Source organism: Melitaea cinxia, chromosome 9, assembly GCF_905220565.1.
Source record: "Melitaea cinxia chromosome 9, ilMelCinx1.1, whole genome shotgun sequence".
Lineage (NCBI taxonomy): Eukaryota > Metazoa > Arthropoda > Insecta > Lepidoptera > Nymphalidae > Melitaea > Melitaea cinxia.
Window position 1 is genome coordinate 3,442,783 of NC_059402.1, and position 27,519 is coordinate 3,470,301.

Here is a 27,519-nt window from a genome sequence, read left to right on the forward strand (position 1 = left end):
GTCGAACTCCGACCCCTGGGCGACCAATAGTATTAATTAATTTTCTTCTATGCAATTTACCACGAATTTATATAGTACTTAGAAATATCGTAAGTTATCTTTTAATACATGGATTAAACAAAGACCTCTAATTAAGTATAACAGAATTTATTTTAAAATATATTTATAAATGTTTGAAATCAATTAAAATAATAAAAACGCATTACAGTAGTGACACTGACACTGCTTGCTGTGCTGATGATGAGTGGCTTTGATTCCGCTCAATAGCACTTAAATAAGTAATTTAGATATTTATTGTAGTCCGGCGTGTTATATCATAAGTATTTTATATTTATTTATATTTTTCAACCCTATTTATTGCAATCACCATAGTCACGGGTACAATCACGCATATATGCCAAACATTAACAAATATTTTGGAGAGTTGCAAGTCAAATAATTTAAATAAGTTCATTATATTGTTTGAATGATTAAATTCTGGGAACGTATCTCAATGTGGCATCAAATCTCAAAACAAGTCATTGTATTTTTCCCTTTTATCAAAGTCAATATAATTTTCTGTTACCGGAATATGAATGGAGAGATTTAAAAACGTTTCCAAACAAAATAAATAATGAAATTTCGTTTATGAAATGGTTTTGTTGTCATATTTACTTTTAGAATTGGAACCCAAATAATTCACAGATAAAAGACGAAAAAAAGTTTTATTTGTCTTATTTTATCGTACACAAAAATTAATAGTCTGGCCGTTTTTTCTTTAAACCAAAAAGTATTCTTTCAACTAGGAGCGTTGTAGAGAAGAGTACAATCATTAGATCCTCAATTGTTGGGTAGTAAACGCCTAGAATTATAATATAAAGCAGCATTAGAATACGCTAAAACACAGCAACGTTTGATCAGAATTGAATCTTCTATATACGATAATTTTGATCTCCAATGTGATCATGCCTATCGCCATAATTTTTTTATGAATTAAAACTACTACCTACAAATTGATAACTAGTTTTAGGTAGCAACTGAAGGATATAGATATTATTTTTTTCCTAACAATTACAAGTAAATAATGTATGTAAACAAATACACATTATGTTCAACCTACAACAGCGCCAAAAAGAAAGGTAACCAGAAACTGTATCACGATAAGTCATAACATATAATTATCGATAATACAAAAAAGTACATATTGATTAAAGAGAAGTGTCAGTTTGTAATAGTATTAATCTTAAACTGACATATTATCGATGATTTCCGCAATCATTATCTATAATTGAAGCATTTACGATTTAAGATTATTTTCCTACCTAGTCCTTTCTAATAATATCTATAAAAAGTATAAAGTGATATATATAAAAAGTCATTATGTATGTTAGTGATAAACTCCGAAACTACGGAAGCACCTTTTATAAATTTTGTAAGCATCTGTAATTTGGTCAAACTGGGGAGAATAGGTTTTATCTCAATTAGACCTGGTAGGTGGCGCTGCTATCGGTTGGTAAGCAATTAAATTTGGAAGCTGTTTTCCGGGCAGGACAACGTCTGTCACGTCCGCTAGTAATATTTATAGTAACTGACCTATAACTGACCTATAGCCGACTTATAACTGACCTATAACCGACTTATAACCGACTTCCAATCTAGGAGGACGTTCTCAAATCGATTGTATTTTTAACCGACTTCCAAAAAAAGAGGAGGTTCTCAATTCCACTGTATTTTTTTTTATGTATGTTACTTCAGAACTTTTGACTTGATGGACCGATTTCGACAAAAAAATAATAATCGAAAGGTGGTGTTTTTCATTTAGTCCCATTTAAATTCATTTGAGATCTAACAAACACTTTTCAAGTAATATATAATGCGTAATTACTTGACTATTTTTAACCGACTTCAAAAAAAGAGGAGCTTACTCAATTCGACTATACGATCACAGCTAAATAACACTACTCTCAAGTATTATTGTACTCCCGAGATGGGTAAGGTGGCCTGAGGTCCCGAGGAGGGTCGAGACTAGGGTCGGCAACGCGCTTGCAGTGATTCTGATGTTGCAAGCGTCTATGAGATACAGTAACCGCTTACGACCATGTGGACCGTACCGGGTGATCTGTAGGGATAGCCCTTTCATCATCGGGATATTAAAGTTATCCGAAAATTTAACATATATACAAGATACCAACAACAACCTTCGGGGCAGAAGCCCACCAGACACAACACCCGTCTGGTCGGAGGACCCTTCCTCTTCAGTGGTGGATGAGGAACTTTACACCTTGTTCTCCACACTCTCAAAAATGCTTTAAACACAAACTTTCAAATAATGTCACATTTGTTTCGATTTCTGACTGTTATGTTACTTTTAAGACAGTTAATAATTATTATTAATTATCATAATTTTATATTATTTATTTATTTATTTATTTACATAAAATTAATCAGTACGGATTTATCACTTACACTAATTAATAAAAAACTAAAACTTTATATATCTTATAACCTTCCTCGGGAAATGGACTCTCCAACACAATTCAAAGCAGCAGACCCTAAGATTCATTAGGCAAACAAACAAACAAACTTTTCAGCATTATAATATTAGTATAGATTATTTGAACTGCAAAAACAATAACGTAAAACAAATAAGCGAACTATTAAACTTAAATACAAATTTTGTACAAGAATAAAATCAAATTAAACATTTCTGTAGATATTTTACAAAATTACGTCATTTATTTTATCACCTGTTCAAATTAGAAAGAAAGATGGAGCTATACTTTTGTTTGCCGATCTAGTCGTATTTAACGAAAACGCAATCTATAATCATACCTTTGAAGACCTATATTTTATTTCCTAGGACCAGGTACCATAACTATAATGTATGTTACTTGAGTACTTTTGACTGGGTGGACCGATTTCGATAAAAAAAAAATATCGAAAGGTGATGCGTGTCATTTGGTCCCATTTATATTGATTTGAGATCTAACAACTACTTTTCGAGTTATATCTAATAATGCGTTTTTACTTGAAAATTTTTTCATCGTCCTTCGTTTTATTATACCGCATTACTTTTTACTGCGTGTACCGATTTTGATGATTTTAAATTTAATCGAAAGGTGATGTTTATAATGTGGTTATATTTTAATTTCATCTAGATCTGACTACAACTTTTTGAGTAATCTTTGATAACGCGTATCTATTTTACTATATTTTCGTTTCCTACGTTGTATTAACTCGTCGATGTAATTGAAGTCAGTTTTTTTTGTTTGCGAGCAAATACAATTATTGTATATATATATATATATATATATATATATATATATATATATATATATATATATATATATATATATATATATATATATATATATATAGTTTCGTATATGTAACTAGGTTACTTTTTATTTAATAATTACTATTTGTGTATACTTACTATTGCTGTGCAAACTACGACCTTTTGTACAAACAACACACACTAACACACAAGCCCAGGAACAAAGATTAAAAAGATACATTCTTTACTTTTATCTATGACAAAGTAATAAAAGAATTCGGGAATTAAAAAAATTAATTACATAAAAAAAGTTTTTATATTTGTATTTAAAATGAATGTGCAATTTTTAAATAACTAATTATTATAATATCAGTATTGTTCACTTTAACACTTCAACGGTTAGTAATAAACTGACGGGATCGTTGTTTTCATGTCACTTAAAAGTGCATTTCGGTTGCACAGAACATAACTTGAAGTAGACCGTCGGTATATTTTTTCATTCTTACTCAACAATAAACTGATATAAATATTATAATGTATGTTTGAACATTAACGCCCGGTTTCTGAAACGTTTGTCAAAGCATAGGTCTGCTAAACGACTGTTAGATTTAACTCGGCTGTCAAATAAATTTGAGTTGCTAAAACGTCACTCACAGCAAAATTAGCCAGTCCTCGATTAGTTTGATTTGACATTCGTTTTGTAACATGTGGTGATGTAACATTATAATTAAATATTATTTTATATTTGTGATGTATCAAAACCTACTGAAACTGTTAGTTGTGATGCTATTTAATAATTCTGATAATACTGATACATCCAATAAAGCATCATATAAACGAAGATACAGAAAAAGAAAATAGTTCCTGAAAACCATAATATAATTTAAAAAAAAAAAACAATATTATGAAAAAAAGATGAAGAGTGCATCTTTAGAAGAAAAAATTAAATTATCAGAATATAGACTGATTAAAAAAAAAAACATCCATCATTGGATATAGAAAAAAAAATTAAACAGAAGGAGTATGTAAATATGATAAAGTAATTATAATTATAATAGCTTATTTAAATTCTAGTTATTAAGTAATTATAAGTATTTTTTTTTAAATCGTTCCTATAAATGTATATTTATATATATATTTGATTGAAATTTAAATTTTTATGACCTTTTTTTTAAATTACCTAAGTATTATTTATATACTGTTACTAATAAAATTTAAAAAATAACAGTTAAAAAGTGTCAATAATAGAAATGACCGCACAGAAGTGTTTTCATTTTTTATTGAACTTTGACAATTTTCTTCTTGGTGATAATAATAGACATCTGCGTAACCTACAACAAAAAAAAAACAAAAAAATTTAGTTTAACAAGATCAAAATATAGACTTTTATAAGAAAAAGCATATATTACATTTATAACACTTGGTTATAAATATGTTTTACATACCTTTAAAGAAACAAAATTTATATTCACGTAGAAAATAATTGTTTTCCTTAAGTTAATTCGCCGATATACACCGATTAGTTGATCGAGTATTTGACAGACGTTTGATCAATGATTATAGCTTAATTCGCGTTTCGGAAACCAAAAATGGCGGTTAACATACGATCCCAGATTCAAATTTGATAGCTATGTCAACTGACAGTATGAATAAATTAAGTAGTTTAACCATGCTTTTAGCAACTCATTTGATACTTAACATGAGATTTGATAGATGTTTTGTTAATTTTTGCGTTGATCAGCCTTTCGGAAATCGGGTGTTAATCTTTTTATTTGTTTAATTTTGATATATTATATTAATCACATTTTAAATAAAATAGATTTAATTAGGTTATTGAATGTATATTATACTTAGTTTTTTTTTTAATATTGTAATAACACTATATGTTTTAATGTAAGTCACGCTTTTTAATATTAGTGATATTTTTTAACCGAAACCAAAAAAGGAGGAGGTTACTCAGTTTGACCGTATATATATATATATATATATATGTGTGTGTGTGTGTGTGTGTGTGTGTGTGTGTTCGGGGATAACTTCGTCGTTTATGAACCGATTTTGATAATTCTTTTTTTGTTGGAAAGGAGATATCCCAAAGAAATCGAGGAAAACCCTTTGAAAATCCGCATAACTTTTTACTGGTTGTATCTATTTTCATGATTTTTCATTGACTCTGTCACGTTTAAATTTCATCGAAATCTGATGACAACTTTTAGATTAATCTTTGATAATGCGTATTTACTTGACTATTTTTTCGTCTACCTATGTTGCATTACTTGTCGTTGTAATTGAAGTCGGTTTTTTTTATAAATACAATTATTAAAACAAGAGACTAGAACTAGAAGGAATGTTTCAATCAGTTGTGATCTATTTCTTGTTGGAACGAAGTTCCTTACGGCAGACTTGACATTTGGCTGGGCGACCGAACTGAAAAAAATGTGATAATAAAACCGTAAGAAAAATATATAACGGAAGTGACGTAATATCAGTCACACGAATGTATAATATGACGTTTGTAAAACTAAAATATTACTAGTAAACTTTTTTTTAAATTATTTTTGTAATTTTATACTGTCGACAAACCGTATTTGTTATTTTCTAAAATACTAAATTTCCTAAATACTTTTATGTACTTAATTAAAAACCAATCAACGAAATAAAAAAAAAATCAACAACTAGAAAATATATATAAAATTCAACATTTTTTTTTCAAATTGTGATGCTTCTGTACTATCCGAAGGAACTTCGTTCCTACCTGGTGTCCCATGACACCACATATTTTTTTTTTCTTTTTTTTACCTGCAAGCAACATGTAAGCGCATTGAAGTTGTCAATCATTCTTTACGTCAAATACCCAATATTTTATCTACTATATAAAAATCATTAAAAAAATAAAACATTTTAGTACTAATAACGACTCAACTCAGTACGATGTTATCGAATTAATACTATAAACAGCTGACACATTGGTTGAGTTCCTTATTCCCAGCCACAAGTAAAACCTATTAAAAACTCTTTTGTTTGTGATCTGGAGCACGTTTTATAGAAAAAAAAAAAAAAATAGAGTAAAATCTATTAATAGATGCATTTAAAGATTTAATATGGGTGTTACAACAAAAATTAACTACGTTATTTATTGTACGTAATAACTACGTTATTATTTTTACGTATATTTATTTTTCATTTCAATTAACGGCTTCAAATGTTATAAGAGTATTTCTAATATAATAATAGCTATAATATTATATTATATACTCGTATATAACTTATACGTAAAATGCGCGAACGACTGCATCAAATTAATTTTTTTTTTTGGTATTCATTATTGTCAGGACAAGATTTTTTTTGTATGAAAGAAAAAAAAAAAACGATATATTCAGAAAAAATAATCGCAGTACGAAGATCGTCGGGTCAGCTAGTATTTTATAATACAATATAGAAAGACATATTAAACAGCTGTTACCGCGATAAATTCCCTTGTTCGTAGTCACGGATAAAATTACTAGACACACTTTTCTGTATCATTGATATGTTTGATTTCGAACAAGTTAAACTAAATAGAGTAATACATATAGGTATATATGTTTCCGCCAAAATCTTTACAAATAAATAAAAGTCAAGTATCTGTTTGTAATATTAAAATAACCGCTTTTTACTAAATGCATAATTATGGATGTATACACGGTACATATACCAAAATAACATTTTTTACAATTTTTGTCTATCTGTCTGTCTGTCTGTTTGTTCCGGCTACTCTCTGAAACGGCTGGGCCGATTTAGACGGGAATTTCATTGGCAGATAGCTGATATAGTAAGGAGTAACTTAGGCTACTTTTATTTTAGAAATTTATTTATATTATAACTCTGCGAACTGAACAATAACATTTTTGGTAAATTCCATGCGGACGAAGTCGCGGGCACAGCTAGTTTTTAATAAAGATAGTTGGCCTTACTTACTAATTCATACTATTATAACATAATAAATGCGAAAGTATCTTCTTCTGTCTGTTACGCTACCACACTTAAACAAATAAATTAATTTTCTAATGTATACGCGACTTTCACTCATTATGATGAAACAACTTTATCGAATTTTACCGCGGTTTATTAAGTTTTTTAAATGCCCGACATTTCAAATACTTTAGAACAATTGTGGTCTCGGGAGTTCCTCATGATAAATAAATTGATTTTGATAAAATATTGTACAGAGATAAAGGAGACCTTTGAAAAGGATATAGATTACGTTTTATTGCAAAAGACTTAAATGGGTTGAAAAGGGGGATGAAAATGTGTATGCTACTAATTACTAATGAAATAACAGACACCGTCGAGTGTCGGGGAAAGTTAATTAATAGAAATAATTTAAAGTTAATCAATAGATTACTTCGTAAAAGTTCAAACATATGACAGGGTTCTGGAAACCAACACAAACTCCCGCACAAAATCAGCACAAAACCGCAATACCGCAACAGCCAGATTCTGTAACTACCTCGCTTACCTATCATCAAGTATATATTTTTATTTTTTCTACAGAATACACATTCCAAATAATGACAAAAACAATAAAAACAAAATTGTGAAATTCTGAGCAGTAAATCCCCTTTTCATTTTATCGCATAGTATTAAAGAATAAAAATAGGTAAAAAAACTTTTTAAGTTAAACGGTTTTATGTTAAACATACATTGCAATGTTTAAGATAAATGTACTAAAAACCAAAAAATAATAAAATAGATACAGTCGTGGGAATTATAAACATATGCATAGACTAGACTAAAATAAAACCGTGGGGCACGTCAATTGTCTACAATCGTTGATTAAAATGTTTGTTTTGTAATGTTACACTATAATTAGGCAGTTGTTCAACCGACAAAGATGGACGTGTGATAAGTAGGGCTAGAATGTGGAAACAAGCTAGCAAGCTCGATTATAAGCGAGTTTTAGGGTTTCATAGTGGTGAGCGAGTAGTACTTTTATCATATGTTTTGTCGATTAAAGACAAACTACGAGCAGTGAAACGATTCCTCGCCAGCCAGCAGTGTGAATGTCCAACGATAAACTAGTTGAAACATCTCTTTTATTTACATGGAGTGTATAACTATTGGAATTTCCATGAGCAAGAAAATAGTAAGTAATTTCCTCACCGTCTGCGGGCCAACTGCCTATTTTAACGACGAATTAAACGATTCTTCTATCGCACATTAAGTCGATAATTTGTAGACAATTGACGTGCCCCACGGTTTTATTTTAGTCTAGTCTACGCATATGTTTATAATTCCCACGACTGTATCTATTTTATTATTTTTTGGTTTTTAGTACATTTATCTTAAACATTGCAATGTATGTTTAACATAAAACCGTTTAACTTAAAAAGTTTTTTTACCTATTTTTATTTTCTAGTTTTTAGTATTTAATTTCGCATTCTGTTTAATTCATTTAGTGCTTCATTATTGCAAGGCCCATCTTAAATATTGAGGTTGTATAGTGCACTGTATTCTTCTTGTCAAACCCTTTTATTTGATACCCATATTGGTGGGATTGATAAAAAATTGTTATCAGACATTTGGTAGCGGCGGCCAGCTTAGATTTCAATTTTGCATAGTATATTGTATTCTGCTTGTTGAGCCCTTTCATTTGATACACATATTGATGGGATTGATAAAACCTACGTTATCCGCCATTTTGTAGCGGCCGCCATCTTGTATTTCAATTTTTTATAGTATATTGTATTCTGCTTGTTGAGCCCTTTCATTTGATACCCATATTGATGGGATTGATAAAACCTACATTATCCGCCATTTTGTAGCGGCCGCCATCTTGGATTTCAATTTTTTATAGTATATTGTATTCTGCTTGTTGAGCCCTTTCATTTGATACCCATATTGATGGGATTAATAAAACATAAATTATCCGCCATTTTGTAGCGACGGCCATCTTGAATTTATAATGATAATGAATAAACATAATTGTATTGTCACCAAAATCCAAAGTGTATACAAAATTTCAGATTAATCGGTTGACAGGAAGAGGGTGAAATTTGAATTACTAAATTTGACCCAAGAATAAATAATAAATAAAAAATAAAACAAACGGGGTGAGCTAAATAAAACCGTTTAAAAATGACTCAGCTTTTAAAATCAGGACATATAAGGAGACAGGAAAATACAAAAATTAAAGTTATATACTAAAGACTATACGTTTACTTCATCCAAAATGTGTCTGTTTATTTTTTATTAATTAAAATTAATTTAAATACTTAATTTGGTCTCGTCTCTTCGGAAAAAACTTAAAAAAAGAAGTAAAATCGTATGAAATAACGTGTTTACTGAGTCCTGCTATGCTAATACAAGCGTTTTATACATAATATGATAAAATAACTTTTAATTATGTCATCGCTTTGCGTACATAAACTACCAGGAGCTTTAAATAACCAACGAATGTCAAGTGAAGACGACTTGTATAAGATTTTCGAATAAATTAGTAAGTATATTTTATTTTTTAAGATCGTTGTAAAACCAAAATATAAGTACATGTACATTGTACAAATGAACCCTAGCGTTAGTAGTAAGTAACTCTACCATCCTCTTATGTCGTATGTTATTACACCAGCCTGTCAAAAAACTTACGATTTGGTCAAAAGGCTACAGGAGTTATATATTTTTACGTATCCGACAAAAAGGGCTGAAGATAAATTTGACCCGAATTTGTTTTACGCAAATTCAACTTTTTACATGGCCATTCAACTTTTTACAGAGTCATCCGATTTTGGTAATAAGTATAATTTTTTATTGAAGAAATTGCACAACGAAATAAATTTAATAAAAAGTTTAATAAATAAAATGAAAAAATAAGAAACATATATTACTGTTATAGAAAATATTGTCGTTACAAGTTAAGTTTATATCAAATTGTTGCTATAATAAATAGAAAAGAAAGTGTGCGTGTACTTATGTACGCACGTAAGAAGTTATACTTCATTGGCTAGCTAACTTCACACTGCTAACTCCTTCTTCGTTGACTAGCTAACTCCAGGGTGTCGGTTTTTTGTGACGGTGTGCGCGCGCATCGTAAGAATTTTCTCTCATCGTTTTTCCATAAAGCGCTAAAAGAATATCTTCAAAAAATAACAAAAAAAAAAATTAAAATTGAGCGTTACGTATGTAATGTATGAATACTTGTAGTGATCAGTTAAAGAGAATATCATTACATTAATTTTAATACATTCTTATTTATAAAATTCTCGTGTCACAATGTTAGTTACAATACTCCTCCAAAACGGCTGGACTGATTTTCTGAGTAGTCTGAGCATCGGCCAACATCTATTTTTTATACGCCTGAGTTATAAGGGGGGTGGAATTAAGGGAGTTAATAACATATATGACAAAACAACGTTTGCGGAGTCAGCTAGTATAGCCATAGATCCATTTTTATGATTATAGCGTAAACCTATTTCAATACCTCAGAGATACTAAACATAGGCCCCTTCCTTGCCTTTGTTTAGTAAAAAAAGTAAGACGCTTTAGACAAGTAGATTTAAACTGTCTTCTACAAAATATATCAGAAAAAGAAATTGAAATTTGTCCTTTGAAGCACAAATTTTTAAAATTGTTCTGCGGTCTTTAGTTAATTTAGTAAATAATTGACCTAGGTCAAGTACACAAAATTGAACTTATGATCTATACTTAACCAAAACGTTGAATGACTTAATGTTTACAAAATAATCACGCGTGGGAAATAAATGACAATAAAATCATATAATGGATATATATTTTAATTGTGCAGTGATTGAGCTACCACGGAGCTTTTAATTAGACATAATATAAGATATTGCCCGCAACGTCATTCGAGGCTTAAATAGTAGCCTTTTTACTATTTTAAACTATACCATAGCTACCCGAGAAAAAATGACCAAACCTGACCATGCCTGTTCATGTATGATCAGACTCGAAACTAGACATGATCATTCCTGTCCATGTCTTTCCATACCTGTTTATGTCTGAAGCATTAAATACGCTCAGGTATCATGTCTGTCCATGCCTGATCACGTCTGATCTATATCTAATCTGATCGTCTGATATATAGCCTAGAATAGGATTAAAACTCCATATATCAGCTCTGTTTAGATTTGGTATAATGATTCATGTATGTAATTAAGGAAAAATTATATAAATTTCTATCACGACCCGCCCCGGCTTCGCACGGGTGCTATGTTGATACAATACTAAATTGCCTTAACTCTAAATTCAAACCAAGATCTTAATAGAAGAAATACAATGGTTTTAATCTAATCCTATCCAACATAACTATAAGTGCTTTTTAAAATTTTACCCTAATACCCACTAAAGTACGCGTACTTTCAAACATACAATTTCGAAAAAATTGCCGCGCTGAAAAGCACGGTTTGTCTTAAAAAAATATTTTAATATTAGTATTTAAATACCTATCATACAATTTCGAATATATACCTATTTTTTTAATTTATCGTAACGTAATTATAAGTATGGATTACGTTGTCACGCTGAAAAGCATATTTTATTAAGTAAGTTATTAAGCATATATGTATATTATCTTAACAAATAAAGAAAATTGGAGTGTCTGTTTGCGGTTCATATAGGGTAACAGCACCAGTGGCCAGCCAGGAACCAGTGGTCAGCCTTTTGCGTCGTTTATTGGTCATAAATATTGCTACAATTAGAATAAACGAATCACGTGAACCTAAATAGAAACTTTGATTCCTCATTGAATAATATGTCACACGATAGGTGCGTTAGGGGATCAGGGGGGAGAATTAAACTCGTTCTTACAGGTGACGGCGGTTGAAAAGAGCAGTAGTGTCATGTCCGCCATATTTTTTACTTCGCGTGGTGTTCTCTTAAAACGTAAGAAAAACATGTTTTATTATTAAATGTGATAGTCTTTTATGCAATTTGACATTGTGTATAACTTCACGTATTAAATTATATTAAATTTGAATAAAAATATCGCTGGTTTACGTAAATATTGTAGGGGCTGACCATTGGGTACTACTTTTTTATAAAAGATCCAATGGTCGGCCCCCCGGGGCTGTTCATTGGGTTCTTGAATTATTTTTAAAATTGCGAGAAAAGGCGTCATTAGAACCGTTAAATTAAACTTTTCAAATTTAGTAAGGCATGTTCTTTCATATTCCACAAAAAACCCAGTGGTCAGCCGCATTAAACATTTTATTTTTACGCGGCTGTCCACTAGGTGTTGCTGATCCAGTATTCAGCCCCGATAGACTACATTCACATTGTTTTACCTCAAACAGTTATAAAATGTATTTAGGTAGTTTGTATTTCAGTAATCGAGAAGATATTTTTCGCCCAAAATGCCGCCAAGACAAACTTATCCTCCAGAGAAGCTCTCTTCCACCATCGAAGCCATACGAAACGGAATGCCGATAAGAGAGGCTAGTAGAACGTTTGGAATTCTTGGAGGCACACTACAAGATCGGCTCCATCTACGTGTCCCAGAAGGCCCAAGAAAAATGGGTCCAGATTCCATTTTAAATAAAGCAGAAGAAGCTGCACTGGTAGATTTGTCTCCAAAATTAACAAAATGTGGGTTTCCTTTAAAGAAAATTTATTAAATACGGTCCAAGCAATAGTAAAGGCCGATAGAAGACCTAATCCTTTCGTAAATGACAGACCAGGAAAAAAATGGCTTAAATCCTTTTTTCGAAGAAACCCTTCCTTATCTATACGAACAGCTGAAAAAATTTCTAAGGAACGAGCAGTAATAACAGAAGAATATATAAGAAAGTGGTTTCAAGACTTGACAGAGTTCTTAAAAAAACACGATGCTCTGGATACACTGGATGATCCTATGAGAATATTTAATGGTGATGAAACAAGTTTTATGATTTGCGCCAAAACTGGAAAAGTGATTGCTCTATCTTAGAAAGAAAATTAAAACGGGAAATGATAAAAAAAGAACAAGCAGAAAAAATAGCAGCCAAACGAAGTCAAAAAGTAAGCGTGAGCACTAGTAAAGTAAATCAAAAGTGAACAAGGAAAAGGAAAATAGATCTTTCGTCTGTTTCGCCTCATTTCATCAGATAGTAGTGATTCAGTTCCTACTGACGAAACCCTATCCAAAGAAAATAAAAAAAAAAGTGTGGTAAAAAATCAAAGTGTATAGGGTACCGGGAAATAATGAATATCTTAATTACAAGTAACAGTTCAGATGATTAGATAGATATGAGTACAAGATAGATATCTTCGTTGATATATAAGAGAGTTGAGACATATAAAAATAGGAAGATTATGGCTGTGATTATTTGATTGAAAATAGATTTTACTAGGTACTATTAGTAGATTTGCTAGTGACCTTTTTCTCTTTCGTGTTATGTGTATTAAACCTAAAAGAAATATTTACATAGTATATAAGTATGCATAGATACTAATGTCGTTGATTATCTTATAAATAAATATTGATGTTTTTATGATTAAGTTCTAGAAAATAAGAACACAAATAAGTACTGTGATTGTTTACTTGCAATAATATTTCGGTCAAGTGAGATTTTTTTTGTTCTGATAATTTAGCTGTAAGAAATAAGAGAGACATAAATAATATTGTTGATTTTGATATAAATAATACTCATTTTGATCTCATGCTTATTCATAGGTATAAGGGCTGAACACTGGGTTCATCAAGGCTGATTACTGGATTTTAGAGGCTGACCACTGGCAAAAAGTGCCATATTTTGTTTGAATTTATATATATATATTGTAAAGAGAAAGGTTGTTTTTGACATATGTTGTTTAAAAACTATAATAAACAATTAATCTAATCATGTACTACGTTTCATTATCCGACGAATCCCGTAAAAATGCCAGCTTTCCAAACTTCAAAAAGTTGTTATGAGGCTGACCACTGGTGCCATTACCCTACCTACCAAAATAACATTTTTACAATTTTTATCTCTCTGGCTGTCTGTTTGTCTGTCTGTTTGTTCCGGCTAATCTTTGAAACAGCTAGATCGATTTCGACGGGACTTACACTGGCAAATAGCTGCTGGAGTAAGAAGTAACTTAAGCTACTTTTATTTTAGAATTTTATTTATTTTATAACTCTGCGAACTAAACAATAATTTTTTGGTAAATTCCACGCGGACGAAGTCGCGGGCGTAAGTAGTGATTTTCTAATGTTTCCGCAAATTTCACTCATTATAATGAAACATTTTTTTTCACATTTTATAGCAGTTTATTAAGTTTTTTAGAAGCCCGCATCTTGCACTGGCCATACAGATGCTTGCCGTGGTCCGGATGATATACCATGCCTCGGAGAGCACGTTAATAATAATAAAAATAATACATTTATTTCAGACAAATTCCATACAATCAAATAGAAGTATATAAAAAAATTTATATAGAAACAGAGAAAAACTGAAATATATATATACATTGTAAAACAAAAAAAAAAAAACGCTCAAAATACCTATTATATGTAATATTCATAATTTTTTTTCATGTCATTAATATACGAGTAGTAATGTTAATAATAAGCAATGTCAACCGAATAAATAAAATATTTAACTAAACAAAAAATAAAATTATTAATACATTCAAAATGAATTCAAAGAATACAATGCAATGTCAAATAAATAAAAGAACAATAAGTCACTCTTGTGCTATTACTAAGCACTTCAACCTATGTTGGATCGGGCAGTCTGTGCGTGCAGCAATCATCTTGAGGATGCCATTACTGCTCTTTCTCAATCCATTAATAATGAGGCAACATTTTTTCGAATTGCTGTTTGATAGCAATCCGTATAAGCTTCAGCAAACATAGGCGATGCCGAGCAATATAGAGGCAGCCGTATTAGCATCCTAAAGATGTTGTTACATTGAACACGCAGGATAATTGCGTTTCGACGGGTATAACTCACCCATAGGCTGCTCGTATAAAAAGATAACATGCCTTGAATAAAGACAATATGCCTTAAATAAAGTATTTTTTACTGGAATTGAGCATCGAGCGAATTTACGGGCTATCTTATTCCCTCGGACATGTTTCTAATTTTGTTCTAAAACACAGTTTATATATTATTTTCAAAAGAGTAATTGCAGAGTTTCTTGCCGATTCTTCTCTGCAGAATCTACATTCCGAATCGGTGGTAGCTTCACTTTTACAAAAATAATAATTAATTTCTAAAGTTTTGATTTGTGGAGTGACGATTTGAAAGTGCTCTTGGATCCTATTTGAATAAAGCTATTTTTGATTTTGAATTTGATTTTGATTTTGGACCGTCAGTACTCTGCGCTCCCGCTCCAGATCCGCGTCATCGGACAGATTATCTGTTACAACATGCCCGAGATACCTAAAACTGCAATTGCTCGCCATAAAATTTAATTGAAGAAATACAGACCGGCATGCATAGATATACTTATTTTACCCCTTTTTTTACGTGGGGAAAATCCATCATAGATATATCATGGCATGAGTCTTCTGATCTGATCAGACCTGAAGACTCATGCCTGTTCACGTCTGATTAGATCTGTTCATACCTGGCCAGGTCTGGTCAGATGCGGTCATTTTTCATATCTGATCAAACCTAAAGATTTGCCTGTTTAGATCTGATAATTTTTTCCGGGTATGCGTGTTTAAATCCGTTCACGAATTTTTGATTGATTGAAACAAGAAATCAATCAAATGAAATCAACCTAACAATGGAAATCACGCCATCAATGAAATAATCGGTAGGGGTTTGAGAGTGAGCCGAGCGCGTCAGAATAGGGATAACCTTGCATCTTGTGAAGTACTTCATCCATACTTGAGCCCTTTATTGTCGAACATGTCAGGCTATTAAAAAAAAAATCGACTGTTAGATTAACTCGAGCGCATTAGATTATTATTATATACAGACGTTTCATCTTAAAGTTCTCGTCGTACTGACCAAAATATCTGACAAATATGCAGAGGAAATTAATTTAAAACTTCGAAAAAAAAATTATATCCCTTCGTACGGTCACACCCACCACGCAAACCGACTGATTAATAATTTTCTGAATAACGTAGGGCGCATATATTATCAATATCTGATGCATTAGAGTAGGTACCTATTTCTTTTTGACTGACTAAAAGCTCTGTCTACCGCTGAAAAGGCATACATCATAAGAATCTTTTTGTTTTTTTCACATCTAGGTATCATTATCCAATAGGTCCCCATGACCCATATTTAACTATCTGGAAACATTAGACTGTGCCTTAGACATAGCATTCTAATAGATAAAAAATAACATTATAGTGCCACCTATCGGCGTTTTATTAAATTACTAGCACAAGGTTAGTGCTCGTAACAAACTTTAACATTATCACTATAGATGGCGCTGATATATTTTTTATTATTATCTCAAGTAAAATTAAAACAAGTGGATAATTCACTCATTCTTTATTTCTATTCAAATTATTATATAACAATAATACTATTAACAAAATGGTTCACGAAATCTCAGTTTTAATATCGTTAACTATTTATGGCCGTTTTCTGTACTTTATTGACAGAAAGGAAATAAATACATTTAACATTATAAAAAAAAAAATACTTTGTTAGAGTGAACATATTTTTACTCCTTTGGGGAAGCCTTACTTAGTCTGTTAACAAAGCTAGTATAATAAGAACAGATTCAAAACCTAGTTTTCTTTTTTGATTTGTTTTTTTAGATCACTTTCATTTCGTCTATTCACATTTTACAACAAAATATTACAAAGGCCTGTCTATTTTTTTTTAAAGCCATTAAAGACTTTTTCTGAAGAGAAGCATACGAATTTACGCATTTAGATTTTTACCTAATATGTAGATTTTGTAACACCTTTCTTTACCGCCGACATACATAATTATGTCGCTTCATACAACATAATATTTAATATATTTACATAGCTAATGAATATAATTAAAATTAATATTTTAATTTATAAATTTATTATTAAGAGTAACTAGATTTATATTTTCAACATTTAAAAATCCTCTGTACAAATCCGTTTAAATATTTGCAATTAAATGCAATAAAAATATCACATTTGTTCTAAAACTAATAAAGATTGGTATGCAAATAAAAAGATCATTTTAAAAATAGTTGACAACACAGCATATTACATAAAATCAGGAATAAATTACATAGCGGATTGAGAATAAAGTAATTAAAATAGGTTCCTCAGATCGGTCTAAAAAGTGTTCTGTCACTTGAGCCTATCGCAATCCAGTGCTGGCTGCTTTCCGCAATCCTCATTCAGCCTACAAAAGTGTTGACCCTAAGGAAATAGTCAAATTTTTAAATACAAGACATGGCATAAAGCTGATCCAGATATATAAATTAAGTATCCTGCCCAATATCGTACTAATTAAAAATATATTCCACTAATTAATAATATCACAGCACTTAATATTACTATATAATACTTATTTGGTTTATTACTAAGTCCGTTAGATGTCCAAAACGCTCGTTGAATTTTCGGCCTACAGTTTTCATGAGGATTATCATCTAGACACATGGCATAAGCCATCATGTGTGGTATGACAGATTGTTCGTAGCTGGACGTGAATAGATGCTGCCAAGGCCCACTAGCGAATACTGCGACATCTTCTCCTCCGTGTGTCTCCGAATCAAGAGGAACTAAGCTTGGGTATGAGTAGTCTAAATCACCTGTAAATAAAAAAAAATAACACTGTCAAGTAATGTTACAGTTAACACTAAAGATAATATATGATTTAGACTAGAATTTTTTTGCAACGAAACACGAATCCAAGATTCATACTACAATGTCATCTCTAAATGTACATTATTGTTGTAGTAGACAGCACCTACGCGGTGTGGTTACGGCATTAAAGAATATAGCCACCCCCTCTCTTCCCGTGGGTGTCGTAAGAGGCGACTGAGGGATAACAAAGTTCCACTACCACCTTGGAACTTAAAAAGCCGACCGATCGCGATCGCGGGATAACCATCCAACAGCTGGGTTTGAAATACACAGGCCGCAGACGGGCAGCAGAGTCTTTAGTGCGACAAAGCCAGCCCTGCGGTGAACAACCCGCTTGCCCAGCGTGCTGACTATGGGCAAAACACATGAGTTCACGCCATTTTTGGCGCGAACTTATGGAGGCCTATGTCCAGCAGTGAACTGTATTAGGCTGAAATGATAGTGATAATGATGATGAGACAGTACCTAGCAAATACAGCTTTTTAGTTTTTAAAATATTACAGTTTCAGATAGTATAACTTACCTTTTGAAAATTGACTGTGTAATGTAACGTCAATTCTTCCATGTTCATCAAAAGATGCTGCTTTTCCATTAGCGTAGCTTATAGCTGTGTAAGGTTTCCCATCATCACCAGTAGATGTGTCAACTACTCCTAGAATATCATTGCCTCTAGATGGATATCCAGCTACAGTCATTGTGTGTGCGTGGTCTGAGGACACGACGATAAGTGTATTCTCTTCGCTTGTTAGTTCTTTCGCCTTTTTAACTGCTTTACTATATTCAACTGTTTCATCTAGTGCTAAACGTGCTAAACTGTCGTGATGCGCGTGGTCTATTCTGCCACCTATGACAAAAAAATATGTGTTCGTTCAATCATTCCAAATGCAACGTAGGCACAGCAATGCAAAGATATCATATGTCTTATTACCTTTAAATGGAATATAATTGTTTTTGATGGTGAGGAAGGAAAAACGAAAAGAAAGGATTTGAATATGGAAATAAAAGTTAGGCACACAATGCCGAATTATCTTTTTAAGTTTGTATAGCAAAAGATTAAATATAACGTTAAAATTTTAAACGAAAATTATCTTTTTTCTTTTGTCGTAGTAATTACTGAAAACCTGCGATTAAGACCAGTTTAGTCTGTAACTAGGTCTCGGTTTTTTTCAATGTTATAGTATATAGTAAAATTATATGAGATACTTTTTTTTTCATTGTTATCTACAAGGAAAAAAAGTATGTCATTTTCCTGTTCACTTCCGCTTCGAAATATATTTTATATTTTTTTACCGAAGACAGTAAAAAAGGACATAGCATTGAAATCTTACGAAGTATTTTTTCTTTCAATTCTTTTTATTCTAAGACTAACGTTATTATTAATACTACTTTGATTAATAGAAAGTTTTATATAATTAAATAAAAAGTTTAAGGGTAATTTATACAAACTTAATTTTTTAAGGAGCAATAATGGCGTAAAAGTATCTAATAATGTTTGAAACGAACGTAAAACCGCACGGGAAATGTTGTGACTAAAACCTCAAAAAATTCTTGTATGTATCAAAAAACAAGGCTATAAAACATAACACTAAACAGTGTAAACGGAATACCTACAATAATTTTATCTCACTTATTTACATGGACATGACACATTTTACTGTTGAACTAGCTGTTACCCACGACTTTGCTTGCGTAAACATCTTTACAAAGAGGTGATAAAGTAGTCCTTAAGTAGTCTAATGCCTAATTTATGGCCTCTTTGTATAACACAATTATTGACTTTTGTGTGCTACTACCAGACTGCTCGCTCCGCAAAGCTGTCGTGTGAACAACATTGACGAACACTTGTGCGAAATAAAGTCTTAAGTTCGCTTCAGCCATTTTTAGGTTATTTAAATTGTATAAAGAACTAAACCCCTATTTTACTACCCAGAATTTACGTAAACGATAGAATACGACAGAAGACAGAAGCTCGAAACGCAGGTATACAATCAAAACCCTAAAAATAAAATTTTATACTACATGTACGATCGTGGCGAATCTTACATTTTTTGGGTATCACCGTTTTCTTCAGTCCATGCCAATAATGTAACTACAACTAGGTATATTTTTATCAATAATGATTTTTATAAGACCAAGTTAAAAAATCATAAGCAACGTTAAGTCAACCTACCTTCCACAAACAAGAAGTACCCATTTTCATTCCTGCTCAGCATTTTAATGGCAACTTCTACCATTTCTTCCAGCGTTGGTTGATTGTTTGCCTTTAAGTGGTAATCCATGTGATCGCTTTGAAAGAGTCCTAGAAGATATTCGGGGAGATCGTCTGAATTGAATACCTGTAATATTTCATTTTTTTTTTTCTTTTAAAATCGGAAAACCTTTAATTCTTTGGGTTCATTATTTTAATTGCATTAAAATTCAAGAAGAAGACAGTAAATAACCGTTTCCTATGAAATATTTTTATTGTTATCATTTGTCAAAGGTACACTAATTAACCGACTTTTTAATTAATGTTGACGATATAACATTAACTAATAACAAATTTCTTATTGCCAATTTATAAATTACAAGGTTGGCAATTAACTGAATTATTTAATCGTTTACGTGTATATAAGATGGCCTCCTCCTACAAATACTAAAAATAAAAAACTAGTAGGATATAGATAGGTATAATATTGGTATATTACAATATATATGCCAAATAGTGACTTGACAATGCTACTGGTAAAAATTAATATATCAAAATCTTGTTATCGATCTGTATTTTTATTATTTTCATTCTCATAGATTTGCCTAACCTTTGCCTTTTGTTAGTATATAAGTAAAATAGGTTTCCGCTGCGAGTTCGCCTGCGTGAACCAAACGATTAACAGTGATAGCGTAGCATTCTAATGGTTAAAGGATTTTCGAATTCAGTCCAACAGTTTTTGAGTTTATTCGTTAGAAACACTTCGGTTCGCTTAAGCCGAAAATAAAAATCATCATATCAAAAATTTCGCTCTAGCGGGTACATCGTTCCATAGCTTAATTGGCTAGAGCTCCGACACGGTCAGTCGGAGACGCGGGTTCGAACCCTGCTGGAACGGTCAATTCTTGATATGTTATTTAAAAAAAAAAACACTTTAAAATGCAATTTTTCTTTTTCATAATATTAGATTCCTCTTTACAAAATCAGTTTAAACTGGAGTAACAGTGAAAGTGTTTTCTTAGATTTATGTTTCAGTTATACCTTCATCAGCTCACTTCTGTCAGCGACGTATTGATGTGTCGCGTTCATGCTAATCTTGTCTTCGTGCCAAAGGTCGACGAGATCAAGGCCGTCGAGACGTCTGCCAGTGTTGTTGGTGAAAGGCTTGCTGATGTTTGGCATAAATTCTTGACGTCCACCGCCCATAATAACCTTAAAACAACATGATGATTAAATGTATAAAATTTTATTAATTTTCTCATATTATCATATAAGTTGATTCAAAAAGATGTTGTGAATATTTTATTTTTTTATTTTTGTAATCCATTGAATTTTTAAATTTTTTAAAGCACAAGTATAGTACATAATTTAATTCCGTTTTTGTTTGTTTTTGTACGTGTTTCGAAATAAATTTATTTTAAAATAATAAACGGGATAGTTTCTCCTTAAGTAATTACTTCTTAAGAACTATTACTGGAATATTTAAAAATGTATTTATCTCTTTTTCGCCAGAGACGTAAAGCGGTCAATCTTAATTGGAGGTGTTACTGTTCGAATGATTTCGCTCTCCATATTTTTTTATACCATGGGCGAATAGGTATATCCTTTTTTAAGGAGTAAAAACCAAAAAATGTGTAAAATTTTAACCATAATTAATTTCCGATACCATAATATTTCACTAACCCAACGACTTAATACAGCAAAATTAAATCAACATCGTGGTTTTTGAAGAGTAGGTACATATCAAGTTAGACCCATTACATTAAATCTCGTTTGATAGTAAATTAATTAATAACATGCCAATCAGTTTATTTCCTGCATTGACTTTCGATCCTAAATAGACTATTATCATACAGACACGAGGAAATTATTATCTCTTTAATGATAAGGATTAAAATATTAATAACAGCTTTGTTCTCGTCTCAATAATGAATATAGTATAAAAGCAAATTGCTGCATATAATTGTGAAATAAAATATAAGTAAAACATAATTGATTTTGCTCGCAAATTAAACGAACTTCAATTACATAGACAAGTAATACGACGTAGGCAGTCGATAAAACAGTAAGTTTGTGTAAAAATTACTCGTCCGATCTCAATCATACGACAAGCACCAGTTTTTGAATAAAAAATATTACTTAACTCAGTACACCCAGTAAAAATTTATGAAGTAACAAAGGTAAAAAGTGTGATTGTACTTATGTACGCACGTAAGTAGTTATACTTCATTGGCTAGCTAACTTCACGTTGCTAAATTCTTCTTCGTTGACTAACTAACTTCAGGGTGTTGGTTATTTTATGAAGTTTGCACGCGCATATTAAAAATTTACATAATTTTTCTCTAACGCGCAAAAAAAAGTATAACTTCAAATTTTACATTTTTATGGTTGACGGATAAAAATGCGTAGTCAGTCTGCCCGTTAAATTAACTTCTACCGTTGAACATGAAAATTAATGACATAATCGTATATCTCATTTCCACTAATGATAGCTCATGTATCACTTGATAACTCGTTGTAGTACGAATAAAAAATAATGCTATGTTATCAACTAAACGATCTCATAGTCAAGTATTTATCCATTCATATAAAAAATTGTTAAAAACGCTGTCTGTTTTAATTTGAGAAGTATTTAGGTAAAATTAGGGTTTTTTTAAGCGTCGGAAGCCACACAAAAATATTTTTGGGTAACTACTAAATGTTTGAAGACATTTGTACGCGCGTCAAGTTTAAAGTTAAGTACGTTAAAATAACTTTTTACAAAAGAAAAAAAAGAGAAGAAATCCCGTTTCTCGGTAAAAAATAATTGCGATATACATAAGTACAAACGAATTAATATAACATTGAAATATATGTACTTCAGTCATGGAACGTATCGTGAAAAAATGAATACAGTAATATTTATGGATTATTGAAAAACAATGTATGTCATAAATCCTACTAATTAACTTACACAAGTGTTAAGTTTATGTGTTTTTCTATTGAAGATTAATGACTCTAATAAGAATACTCGTGTTTTAGAGTTTTTGAAAGAGACATAATCTACATTCAAAATGTTACGGTGGTAACATAACTTTAGAAGTATTCATTAATTAATTAAAACAAATATAATTATATTTTCTAGAATAATGATTCAAAATTACTTTTGAAGCTTCTTGAATAAACTAATTTTTCGATTTAAATTTTAAAAGTAACGAAATTGTTTGTTTATTTCATTGATCATTCAAACACGTTATATTAAAAATAACATCTAGTACGCGTTTGTTAACAGGTGCCTGTAAAAAGTTTTTAATGCTTATATTATCTGAGATAAAACTTGTTTGTAAAAAGTCTGTCTTAGTTCTTAGAATGTTTTTAAAATTCAAAATATTTGTAGGTACAAATTAATAACGAAAAAAACTTAATAGATTTTATTTGAATAGCAAACTCTATCTGGTCTGAATCTGATATTAGGTACATAATAATATGTAGATATTTTTTTTTTATATTATACAACTAGGTCGGCAAACAAGCGACGGCCAACTAGATTCCGAAATACAAGATTTACCAAAAAAGAAGTACCGAGCTAAGTTCGGTTTTCCCGATACTGTAGTTTAAACGTTAATTATACTTTAAGATTTCCATAAATTACATTACATAATGGTACATTTACATTACGAAGCCATACGTGGTCATGAATAAAATGAAATAACGTATATACCATAACAAAAGTTAATGTCTTTATATGTAGGTATAAACATAAATATTATAAGAAAGATTATTATTATTATTATGTGACTAGATCGGCTAACAAGCGTACGGCTCACGTGATGATAAGCGATTTACGTAGCTTATAGATGCCTGCAATACCAGAAGCATCGCAAACGCGGTGCCGACCCTATCCCCAATTCCCCCCAGGAACTCTTGTCCCCATACTCACCAACAGGAACAGAACTCTGCTTGAAAATAGTGTTATTTAGCTGTGATATTCTGTGAGGTCGAGGTACTAGCCCCGTCGAGCTGCTCCATATTTTGAGCAGGAAATTTCCTGCTGTGCCTTACTTACCTCAGTTAAGTTATTGTAATTGTTTACTTTATTTGCAAGCATTTGTCCTTGTCTACCTAACACTAAGTAAAAATCAAAAAGTAATTTTCTGTATGGTTCTCACCTGCTTTTATGTACTTATTTGTGTATTTGTATGCATCTAAATGCGAGAGTGTGTGTGATTGTGTCTGTGTGTATGCGTGTGTTTGTATGTGTGTGTGTGTTTGTGTGTTTTCTATAAAATGTTTATGCATTAATTTGTGTGAAATTTACCTTGAACTGTCGCCCAGGATTTGTAGTAATCAGCTGATAAGCTATATCCTTGCAGCCCAAACTCAGGCACTCTTCTGGTACATCAGCGTCTGACTCCCAGTTCCTCTCAGACGTATGTGCGTACATTCCCGCCGGGGAAGCGTGTGTCACTCTTGTTGTTGTGACAATACCTAAGAAAATAAATAAAACTTGTAGTCTTTCGACTAATTGGAAGGTCCTTTTCTATATTTGCAGGGCGCAGGCGTAGGTTATACTCGCACTCTTTACAATATTATATGGGTAGTACTTCAAAAGATTATAACGAAATTGTAATGTCTACCGAACATGTGGATACATGCGCGCTCTTCAGCGATCCGATCCAATCTATCGTGTGGCATAGGGAGTAACTCAGAGCAGTGCCTAGGACTTGCGACCCAGGTGTAGGTTTAAGGAGATCTCCTTTGAGATACGTATCAACGCTCACCTTCACTGCTCGAGTTATACGCCTCGCCTAGCCAAATTAATCGTAATAGATAACAATTAATTCGTTTGCACAAATTAATTATTGAATGAGTCTAGGTTAAGCTACTAGCAGGATACAACAAGTGTATCGTGCCAAGCCAGAGCCAAGACTGCCTTAGCGGCGGTTCCACTGTTCGTTTTATACACGTCAGAATAACTCGAGTGATATAATAAGTGAGGGTAGTTGAATATCGAACGATGTGCATCTGTTGTTTATAAATTCCTTACTAATTGCGTACGACAGTGCTATTGCTGACAAACTTATATCATGGTTGTTTACATATGAAAGGCGAAGAGATGGTTTTTAGTTTTCGGTTATTTGTCTTAATTGTTTTATTTTCTTTGTGGTTATTTGTCTTATTGTTTTTATTTTGTCCTTTTTGTTATTTGTTTTTTTATTAAAAACAATTTGGTTGTAAGGTGGTTATGTTAAGGATACTTTAAGCTAAATTGTATGTTATCAATAGGTTGGTTCTAAAAATAGTGTAATTAGACTAAAATGTATAAATCCTAACTTATTATAAAAGTTAATTTAGTCTTCAATTAATTTAAACTTAATTTAAAAATGTTATTGAAACATTTGGACTACTCGTGTAGTTTGCTAGCCGTTCTCTATCATATTTTATCTGTGAAGTTTTTGTTTCGACTAGGATCTTCCGATCGGAATACTGGTAGTTGCGAATACAGTTGATTTTAAGAATAAATTACATTCAATTGAATACAATTCAAATGTTGACGTTACCCAGCGTTTATCAATTTTAGCTTCATATGTACATATTAGTACTTAGCTTTGGTTTTAACAGTTTAAGTTCCGTGATAAGAAATCATTGAGCAAGGTACCGACTATCAAGAAAGTTAAAATTGATACTATTAATGACATAATAGTTTCCAAACAAATATATTGCTGAACTTTAAAAACATTAAATTAAAATATTATTTGTACGACCGCTAAAGATGTTTAAGTTCTCTCGTGACCTTGGTTGCTGTAAATTATCCTAAACGTCGATCATCTAAAAAAAAAACTAATAAACTGTGATAAAATCCGCAAAAGTTGTTTCATCATAAAAAGTTTTAAATCATTAATAATATATTAATTAAAGTATAAAACTAGTTATTTCTTTACAATGTAAATTAATATTTATACAAAAAGTTTTTTTATAAGAATCATTTAAATTCCAATGTTAATACAGTTCAGTGACATAAATATCAAAGGATTGCTTATTTGCAATAAACGTTTAAAAACGATTAGACAGGATGAGTATCATATTACAAATGGATAATTAACTATTAAAATGGTAGAACATTGCTTTGTTTTGTGTCATTGGATTAGACACTAGTACAAACGGGGAACAAAAAGATATATGACTAATAGACGATTCTATGATAAAAACACCGTCTCAAATGTATTCTGCAAATCGAATGCAAACTTTGCACTAGAATACCAAAAGTTGCGTATTTATCACTCAGAAGTCCTGTGAAACTAACAGAACAACATTATGACACAACAGAACGTAGAACACGACATCAATATGTGAGTAAACACACTAATTCATTCATTTATTTTACACGGATGACTTCGCCTATGTAAAATTAAATTTAAAAATGTATTTATGTACCCGTGTTTGTGTATATGTATGAATGTGTGTATATAAATATATATAAATTTATATGATTTATTTATTGTATTTTAGTTGCATGTGTATATATGTATGTATGTTTGTAGAAATTTATATATGTATTCTGATTAAACGTTATTACTATTGCGCAAGCCCGTTACACTGCTAGCTTTTTTCTGTTGGGTAATCTGGAAGAGATCGCTATTTAGTGATAAGATCGCCCATTGCACTATATGTGTCTAGAATTAAGGTTTGCTATGTATACTATCTTTAGTTGCAATAAAGTGGTTTATTATTATTATTATTATTTAAAATGTCTTGTGCTCGCTTAAGCCGAATATAAAAATCATCATATCAAAACTTTCGATCTAGCGGGTACATCGTTCCATAGCTTAATTGGCTACAGCACCGACACGGCCAGTCAGAGACGCGGGTTCGATCCCCGCTGGAGCGGTCAATATTAGCGGTATGATATTCAAAAATGTTTAGAAATGTCTCTTCAAATAGTCATTCCGCAGTGTATATTTCTTAAAAAAAAAAACATTTTTTCGAAGTTACCATTATTAATGATTCTGCTGTGATAAATCAACAACAAGACCAACAATTACCCTTCCACCAAAATTTATAATTTACTACTATCTCAAAGTATCACCAGATATCGTTTATACCTACTCAACAAAATCTTATTTTACCGTGCTCAAGTAAGTTCAATGACTGTTCGATCAAGCGTGTCAAAGCAAAAAAAGACATTATTTTTATGATATAACGTTTCAAGAATGACAAGAATCCGGCTTTTAGAACGAAATCGTCAAAATCGTTTAATTGTCTCGCAAACTACAATTTTTACATTTGTCACACTTGCAGATGCTTTTGTCTGCGTTTTTGTATCATTTCGTTCGAGATAAACGTTTATTAAAATATTGAATTGAAAATATTGTTTTTCAA

General features: G+C 31.3%; 1 protein-coding gene and 1 long non-coding RNA gene across 2 annotated transcripts in view; one reads left to right on the forward strand and one right to left on the reverse strand.

The window, feature by feature from the left end:
- Positions 1 to 12,048: 12,048 nt before the first annotated feature.
- On the forward strand, positions 12,049 to 14,067 carry LOC123656662. Its single transcript, XR_006743571.1, has 2 exons — positions 12,049 to 12,130; positions 13,899 to 14,067. It is a non-coding gene; the product is annotated as an uncharacterized LOC123656662 (long non-coding RNA).
- A 2,583-nt stretch (positions 14,068 to 16,650) lies between these two features.
- The window catches only part of LOC123656411 (membrane-bound alkaline phosphatase-like), a 31,627-nt gene continuing 20,758 nt past the window's right edge, over positions 16,651 to 27,519 (reverse strand). Inside the window, exons 4-9 of the mRNA XM_045592100.1 lie at positions 24,458 to 24,627; positions 21,202 to 21,372; positions 20,143 to 20,308; positions 18,496 to 18,816; positions 17,690 to 17,917; positions 16,651 to 17,508 (exon numbers count right to left, since the gene is read on the reverse strand). Coding sequence (XP_045448056.1) covers positions 17,504 to 17,508; positions 17,690 to 17,917; positions 18,496 to 18,816; positions 20,143 to 20,308; positions 21,202 to 21,372; positions 24,458 to 24,627 — 1,061 coding nt within the window. The 3' untranslated portion in view covers positions 16,651 to 17,503. The remainder of the gene's footprint in view (positions 17,509 to 17,689; positions 17,918 to 18,495; positions 18,817 to 20,142; positions 20,309 to 21,201; positions 21,373 to 24,457; positions 24,628 to 27,519) is intronic.